General features: G+C 38.8%; 1 protein-coding gene across 1 annotated transcript; it reads right to left on the bottom strand.

The window, feature by feature from the left end:
* Positions 1–84: 84 nt before the first annotated feature.
* LOC106309916 (flowering time control protein FCA) lies at positions 85–7,689 on the bottom strand. Its single transcript, XM_013747076.1, has 20 exons — positions 7,022–7,689; positions 6,825–6,895; positions 6,615–6,693; positions 4,658–4,740; positions 4,526–4,577; positions 4,257–4,324; positions 3,840–3,906; positions 3,679–3,758; positions 3,527–3,591; positions 3,257–3,316; positions 3,006–3,168; positions 2,608–2,682; positions 2,067–2,525; positions 1,727–1,906; positions 1,394–1,570; positions 1,270–1,302; positions 1,040–1,075; positions 846–878; positions 627–692; positions 85–448 (listed from the first exon to the last, which is right to left on the bottom strand). Exons 1-20 carry the CDS (start codon positions 7,476–7,478, stop codon positions 428–430), a joined length of 2,325 nt encoding a protein of 774 aa, XP_013602530.1. The 5' UTR covers positions 7,479–7,689; the 3' UTR covers positions 85–427.
* Positions 7,690–8,565: the final 876 nt, after the last annotated feature.

Genomic DNA, 8,565 nt, shown 5'->3' with positions numbered 1-8,565 from the left:
GGTTTTAAAAACTCTATTAATAATAAAATAATTTGGGAAAAAAAAAAAAAGGAACAATTAAGATGAAATCTCAAACCGTGCTTATTGGTTTAAAGATGATATCTTGCATTTATATTACTCTTACCAAGTTTGGATCAAAGTTCTGTTTTACCAGTTAAATGTATACTAATACTAACACTACATGTGACATGACTTGCGCTATCTATGTTACAACAGACGTGTTGATTGTCAACTCTAGGAATAAAAAAGAAGAAGAAATCTCTGATTAGAGAAAAAGATAGAATTCAGCAGGTAGGCGAATCGCCTATCTATTATACCTGAAGGGGTAAACTAAAACTCAGAGACCAAGAACACTGCCGTTGCTGCTTTTCCTCTGCTTGACTTATAATTAGTTCCACACCTTTCTATGTCTAGTTACTGAAAGATTTCAGCTCCTCCTTTCATGTACCTGCGCAGTATCAACACAGGGAATTAGATGCAACCTCAAAATAAAGGAAACTCATAAAGATGGGGATGTTTTCGGTAAGGGAGAATGTGATGCAACCTCACAAACAGTGCATGTGATGTCAAAGGAAGAATTATGAACAGTGAGAAGTTTAGGATCATTGAATAAAAACGATAGCAACCTGTTGAGTTCGTGACGGATTATTGATGGAAGCAACCCCCACTGGTGTATCTGTCCGCCCAAATTCCTAGAAAATTTTAACACATTAGAACATGAGCTCTGCCTTAACCATTTCCAACCAATACAGTCATATCGATTTTGTTTCTACTGGAATCTCACGTATGTTTTCTGATTAAATTTGAAGTTAATCAGAAGATATGATGCATGATATAATATGTACCTGAGCATTTTGACCGGTGCCTGACATAGGAAACTGCATGTTCCAGAAAAAAGAAATATTCAACTAGAGAATATATGCATATCGTTTTCTAAAACGCTACCAAAACGACCACTCATCAAATCTTCACATTTATGAAATGCATATCAAAATCGAATTTCAATTAGTCCCACGTGAAATAAGGTTCAAATATGTACCTGGCTATTTTGACTAACTCCCAATGGCGGCGGATACTGCATTGAAAAGGGAACTCGATGATCAAATTTTGAAATGATCAAATTTAGATGTTTGTATCTGTATATTCAAAACGCTTGTAAAACCATGGTTTATTGCATAAAGTGGCCCGTCTCCTTATACCACTAGATTGGTAACTCAATGATCAAATTCTGAAATGAAAGATAAGCAAATAATTTAACTAAATATACACCTGAGCATTCTGGCTGACCCCTGGAGTTGGATACTGCAACTCCAAATGGAAAAGAATACATATTCAAGTTAGAGACCATGTGAGAAAACTATATGGATGTAAGCAGCAAGAAAACAGAACCAACCACTGAAGAATAAATAGGCTGCTGTACATATTGGCCCTGATATTGCTGGTGAACCTGTTGTGGTTGTTGCTGCATCGGCTGGGAATAAAGAGCCTGCTGTGATTGGGTCTGGGGCTGATTTATAGTTGGCTGCTGTTGCTGACGTTCGAACAATACCATTTCCTCAGGTTTTTCCCACTGCAAAAGTCAATTATATTACGACACGTATTGATGAACTTCAAATATGAAATCTATACATATACATGTTCAAGGATAATAAATAGCACAGCAAATACAAGGAATCCTCCTGAAACTCACAAGAGAACATAACTAAAGAGGAACCACGTTTCTCACCTTGCTTTCACCGGTTTGACCGTTGTAATAATACTTAAATCCATCAGGCGAGGTATGCTCGGTCCAGTTACATTTGCGAGAAACAACACTCTGAGTTGCTGCAGGTGCAGCTGTTTGCATATAGCTAACTGGTGTAGAAGCAGTGGTGCTAACAACTGTCGGAATTGCAGATCCAGCCCACTGATAGAGAAGCAACCGAGAAAAACATAATAAAAAAGAGGGACTACTAAAATATATGAAGGATTGAATACTTAGACATCAGGAAATAATTGTAAGTTAAAACAACAAAAACAGCTGAGGAACTGGACTGGACAGATGCAACAGGGAACTATGTTTGTACCTGCTGTTTACCATGGCCAGTCTGTGAGCCTGGTAAATTTTGGTTTGGTTGCTGCATGGACTGCACCTGCTGCTGCAGTTGAGAAAATGCTTGCTGAGATGATTGGAAGGTTGCTTGTAGAGTCTGAGTCTGTTGTGACAAGAGCTGAACTAGCTCAGAAGGAGGATGTTGCATCTTTTGTGGCGGTGGCTGCTGAGCACGAGGGCGCAATTGATCAGTTGCAGAAGATACAGGTGTTGGCCGTAGGTTGATGTTCAAAGGAGCTTGAGGAGCTGTTGCAGGAGTGACGTTTTGTTGTGGCCGCAGCTGAGAAGTAGGCAACTGGCTGCTATAACCATAAGGATTCTGCAAGGATGCTTGGGCCCCAGGGAAATTAGTTTGTGGTCGAAGGGGCACATCCTGTGGACTGTGAAGAGGTTTTTGTAATGGTGACATATGCTGGCCAGCTCCCCGGTTTTGCTATGGAATAGAAACAGTTGAAATTAACTGATCAACACAACATTTTCAGATTTTCTTTATTGGAAAAATTCAGCTGAAGTACCTGTTGCGATGTGGCAGAGGATGAGACTGGTAGAGGGTTAAGGGCAGGAACAACATAACCACCCAATGGACCTCCCTAACATTATAGAATGCCACAAATAAAGCTAACATCAGAAGTAGAAATTATTGAAGAAAAAAACTCCTTAGAAACTGACAAAATGCAAATCAAAGCCATATCATTTCAATGCAAAACACATCAAGTTTGCTGCATCATATGAAAAGCTGGAAGGTCGGAACTTCATGCTTCTTTTCAAGAGTCCATACGCTCATATATGTGCAGCATATAAATTATGTTCGTCCTACTCACACAATACATGTAAAACCTTATGCCCGATTACTTTATGTGTGATTGGGTGTGTACATATAAGATAATATACATGATCATCAAGCTGTTCTTACCTGATTTGAAGGTAATGTGGCTTGACCTGGCCTAGTAGCCAAGTCACTTCCGGTACCACGGATCCCAGTGTTACCAGGTGGCCCCATGTTTGGTGAATTCATAGGACGCCAAGGATTTGTGTGGCTTACATCCACACTAAGGTCACCAAGGTTAGATGTAGGCCTAACAAATGAAGATAAGGAGACCAGGTTTAGTCAAAATATATAATTAATTGATGACAAAAACAACGATCTCCTTTCACCCCAGTCACCTTGGTCCTGAAGCTTGAAAACGAGGCCCTGAACAAAGTCCAACAGGATGTGCCACTTCCCTGGAAACAGAAACTAGTTATGGATATATAGAAAGAAATTCATCGCATTCAAGTAATAACTGGAGAAGGAATAAGGTTCGCAGCTCTCCTCCACCCATGCCCCAAAAGATTCTCATAAATGTAACTCAATAGAACAAACAATGACAGTAGACACAATTTTCTTGATATTAGCATTATAATGAATTCAAAATATAGTCTCCAAGGCAATACCTTGACTCGCCCGGTTTAGGCCTCTTTGGATCAGCAAACCGAACAATCAACGGCTGATTGCAACCCTGGAGAAGGGAAAGAGGCCAGTAAACAAAACAGGTCTAGAGGGGATAATGAGAGAAAGTGAGATACTCATGTGATTCACAGCTTACTCTCATGGTATAAGTTCCATTGAGACCATCGATAGCTGCCATGGCCGTCTCTTTGCTTGAATATTTAACAAACCCGCATCCTAAATGAGTGTCAAAAACAGTTTGACCATATCAACACCATCAAACAATTTATAGAATCTAGTAGCAGTTACCAGACATACCACGACTCTGTCTATATTCATCACGCATGAGATAGACATCCTCCACGCGACCAAATTGCAAAAAGAGCTGTTAAAGCAACAACAGGACAAAGTAGCCGTTCACATCTTCATCATATTTACTGAGAAAAGAAAGCTGACAGCCAAAAAGTTACATCCATTTGGAAGAAGAGATCACTCAGTCAGTCCATTTGAAAGAAGAGATCACTCAGTTAGTAAAATGTGTAAGCGCTCGAATAGTTGACACAAAATTTCAAGCCGCTGACCCTTCCAAGAGGACTACTAAATTGTCATATAATCACTAAAATTACCAGCTAAGGCGACAGGGGATACGGTAATATCTAAATTTAGAACGCTTCCCTCTTTGTAAATCAGACATAAGTAATTACTTTCCATCAAAAAGTAGGATATGAGACATACCTCCTCAACCTCGTTTTCAGTGGCTTGCTTGTTCAAGGAACCAACAAAAAGCTTAAACTCTACCGCACCTTCAGAAGAAGTAAATTCAATCAGTTAATACTTGAGAGTGAGGCAAGGACCACAGAAAAAAGGATCCACTTCCTTAAGATTCATATAGTTTTCCACATTATCTCAATTCTCGTAATTTGAATTTGTACAGCGTATGGTCACCCTATGTATACCAGACAATGAAGGCCAGATTCAGATAATATGGCGCGAAAGTTGATTACCTATGCGTTCTCTCTCCCCATCAGCATATCGAACTTGAACAAGGCCAGTTCCCTGGGAATCAGCAAATTGTAAAAGATGAGTTAACCTGTATTTTCCTGTCCTTGATAAGAGAAGGCATCAATGGTAGTTACCCCAGGAAGAGTGATCTGATTGTGCAATGCTCTAATGGCCCTATCCGCATCTTCAGAAGTTGCATATTTTACAAAACAACAGCCTGCATTAAAGACTGCTACATAAGCTTCTGTTCAAGGTTCCACTTGTCCCTCCATCAAACATCAAGAGATACTAGTAAATAGTTTCTTTACAAATGTACAAGCCACGACCACATTGAAAGCACATAAGTTTCAGTACGAAAATCATAAGACATGTCCTGACAGCCTCGACTTAGATTACTGTAGTAGATTTGATGGAGAGAATAATAAACTAATGTCTTCAAATAAAGCATATGCCTTTAAACTATTTAAAAAGAACACAGTCGGTATTTGCAAATAAAATATATATTACGCAAAAAGATCCAATCACTGCAAAAAAAAATTAGATAAAATTACAAGTTAAGAGTTCTCAATCACTGCTAAGTAACAAATGATATAATTAAAACTAGAGCCATACATCACATTTTCGTCACCATACACCATACAACATACACCACACATTTGACGACATTCACAAAAAGAATTACAGTTCTGAGAGACATAACCACAACCCAACGTCAATTCATTGGTAATAGTTGCATATAGAGAAGAATGACACTTGCTTCATTAAATACATACTAAGGCGGCTCATGCCTGATGCTGATCGAAGCAATGAGAGCGAGTGAACGCTAAGACGTATTTCTAAGAAATTATAATAATCGTTGCCTTCCATATCTTAGCACCATCTAACATTTCAAACCAAGGAATGTGTCAAATCTACTACAGTCAAACCGTGATAACGGGATGAGTAAAAGCTTTTATGTCACCGTACAATAACTTCTTGGAAAGTCCCGAATTATTAAATAATACATCACTCATCATCTAGTAATTCTTCACACTTGCATCATAAAGACAGAACTTTGATGGAATTTTTCAAGAGCAATCTCAATATATAGAATAAGACCACTAAAAACTGAAACCAAGCTCTATATAGAATAAGACCACTAAAAACTGAAACCAAGCTTTTGAGCTTGGTTGGTGAAAGGTACATAGAAAAAAAATATCATTAGACATATGATCTCTTCCACATAATGTAGATCAGCAGTGTTAGCGTTACCATACAGAACAATAGAGCTACTCAACGAAACAGTCATTCATCAATGAAAGTGAGAACATACAAGAAGTCCACATCCCAGGCCATTCAAAAAAAGCGAAGAGAACATTCATTATAGTTCCTCGGCCATCCACAATAAGAAAAAAAGGAAAGATCATTCATTAAGGCATCAAGCATCCAAAATGGTAAAAAATAATTTCATCATCAACCAATAGAGACGGTACATCCAAAGTTGATATTAAAGAAACTAAAGAAACAAAACATCCAACATGATATAATCACTAAGAAACTGCCAAATATTGACTAGCAGGGGTGGTTTATCAATCAAACCATTTTATGAACGTTGTAAGACTACCAAGTAAAAATACATTCATCCAGTCAAGACCATATACACCATTTTCATTCATCGAAAGGAAGAGTAAAGAGATACTGAATTCAATACGAAAGGAAAAAACAACGTTCTTTAAACCAGTGCCAACTAAAAGGCAACAGTAAAACATCTGTTCAATTTTATGTACATTAACTCCAACTCTAAAACATGATAAAGTCTGCTACACTGTTCAAACACAACTAAGGTTCTAGGATGGACACAAGTCGCAAAAACTATTTTACCAAGGTCAATACAAAAACCCTTTCTTAGTAAACTAAACAGGCAGCCTTCTTCTGTGCCAAACGAACACAGATAAGACGCTCGCTAGCATAAGCAAAAGCCCGAAAATTGTTGAAAACTAATGGAGGCCAATGATGAGACTGGGGTTGCTTCCCATCAGCCTTTTCAGGAGACCTGAAAATTTTAGAAGCATAAATCACGACTGATTCCTAGTAAAATGGAGATAAACATACCTTGCTGCTGTCCTGTTCTCTTGTCCTTGATAAAAGCAACCTCAAGAACATTTCCGTGTTGTTCGAAAAAGGGACGGACCTATGAAAACCAAAAAGATAAACAAGAACGGCTTATGAACAGAGTCTACGAGCTTCGTGGTTTAGATTGCCTCAACAAAGTGCATATATATTGAGAAGAAATTAGGAAAATAATCAAAAAGATGAACTCACTTCTTCTTCTGTAGCTGTCCTTGGTACAGAGCCAACAAAAAGCTTCACCATACTGCTACGATCAGTAAAATCTGCAAAACGAATGATCCAGTAAACGTAATTTAGTTTGGAAATAGCTCTGATTATCACATACAAGTATAAATGAACCACTGTTAACTCTAAACAACTCGATTACAGTAGAGTGAGCCCAAGCTTACCAGTTCCAGTAAAGCTACTCTGCTCCGAGAGAGGACGACCTCTTTTCTGACCAGAAAGAGGCTGCTGGATCGGCGGTGAAGTCAATCTCACAGAGTAATCAGGCCCCGTTGATTGAAATCCCCTGCCGCCGGAATATCCCCCTGCATCTGGACTTTCCGATGGCGGAAAATTCACTGGCACGTTAGGCCGAAATCCTCCGTCGCGACTCATCGGCGGAAAACCTCCGTCGAAGCCATAACCCATAGGCTGAAAATCTACTCTCCCTGGAGGAGCGTTCATCGGCCGGAAACCTCCTCCAACGCCTTCTCTGTGAAAATTACGATCCGTGGGGCCGTCATCTTCCCAGCGTCGATCGCCACCTCCTCTGTCCCCAATTCCAACTTGATAATTGCTAGGGCTGTTTCCACGGCGACGACGGCGGCTGAAACCTTCGTCATCCTCGTCGAAACGTGACATGGAGGGTGAATCTGAGAGTCGAGGGGGACCTCTGGGGTGAGCTCGGTGGTTATGGTAGGAATCGTCGTAAGCGCCACTCTCGTGGCGATCCCCTCGGTGCCTATCCAGCTTGACGAATTTGGGGAAATTCGGATGGAAATGCAATTCAAGTCGAAGAAATCAAACCCTAGAGAAATTGGATTTGTGAATTGGAGGAGAGATCAATGGTGGTTTGCTGGAAGTAAGCGAAACGTACTTTGCGATTTGAGCGGTTTAAATAGCAAAACCGGTCTGGATTGTGGTTCGACCGGTGGAGCGGTTAACATTTGTACCGGTTGGTTTTTTTTTGTGTGCAACTTACAAATTCTACCATGGTTATTCTTCTAAATGTGCTATTGTCTCGGTAATGGAATTTGTAAGTTAAATCTCATTCACATACTAGTTGACTTGACTGTACTTAATTTAACTAATACTAGGTTCTTAGTATTTTGATTTTTTTTTTTTCATATTTTTGTACTATTATGTCAATTGTTTAGTTTTATAAAATGTTATGTTTTTACTGTAAATCTGGAATAAAAAATCTAATTTTCCCTTACTGTAAAGTAAGTTAATTTTTTTGAATCTTACCACTACACATTATACATGAAGAGAATATAGTTGTTCTTTATATTCTTTTTGGTGTAATATTCAAAATTTTGATGGTTTGTTTAAATGGTTTTTTAAAATTATATATTTTAGGATTGATTTTCGTGACTATATTTTATAATTGCCTAAAAAAATTGTTTGTCCCATATAGACATCCACATAAATATGGATTTCTGATAATTTTGTTCATTGGGATATTCAGTTTTACTTTCAACTTTATTCTCTTTTTTGGCACCCTCATGCTAGCTTGTGGGGCTAGCCAACTTGGTGCAAAAGGGTTTACAAAAGCTGATCGAGATGCGCGTGATCGGACACCTTTTGCTAGGATATTCTTACGGAATTTTAAAGATCTAGGAATATAAGCAATAGAAAGTTCAGAAAATTCTTTGGATACAGCTTGTATTTCGTCGAGCTCCGAGTCCAACGCAGGCCAATCTTCCTCCTTTTGAATGAGTATAACCAG

The sequence above is a fragment of the Brassica oleracea genome, chromosome C1, assembly GCF_000695525.1.
Source record: "Brassica oleracea var. oleracea cultivar TO1000 chromosome C1, BOL, whole genome shotgun sequence".
NCBI lineage: Eukaryota > Viridiplantae > Streptophyta > Magnoliopsida > Brassicales > Brassicaceae > Brassica > Brassica oleracea.
Note: the sequence above shows the minus strand (reverse complement) of the source record. Positions and strands in the feature narration are given on the sequence as shown.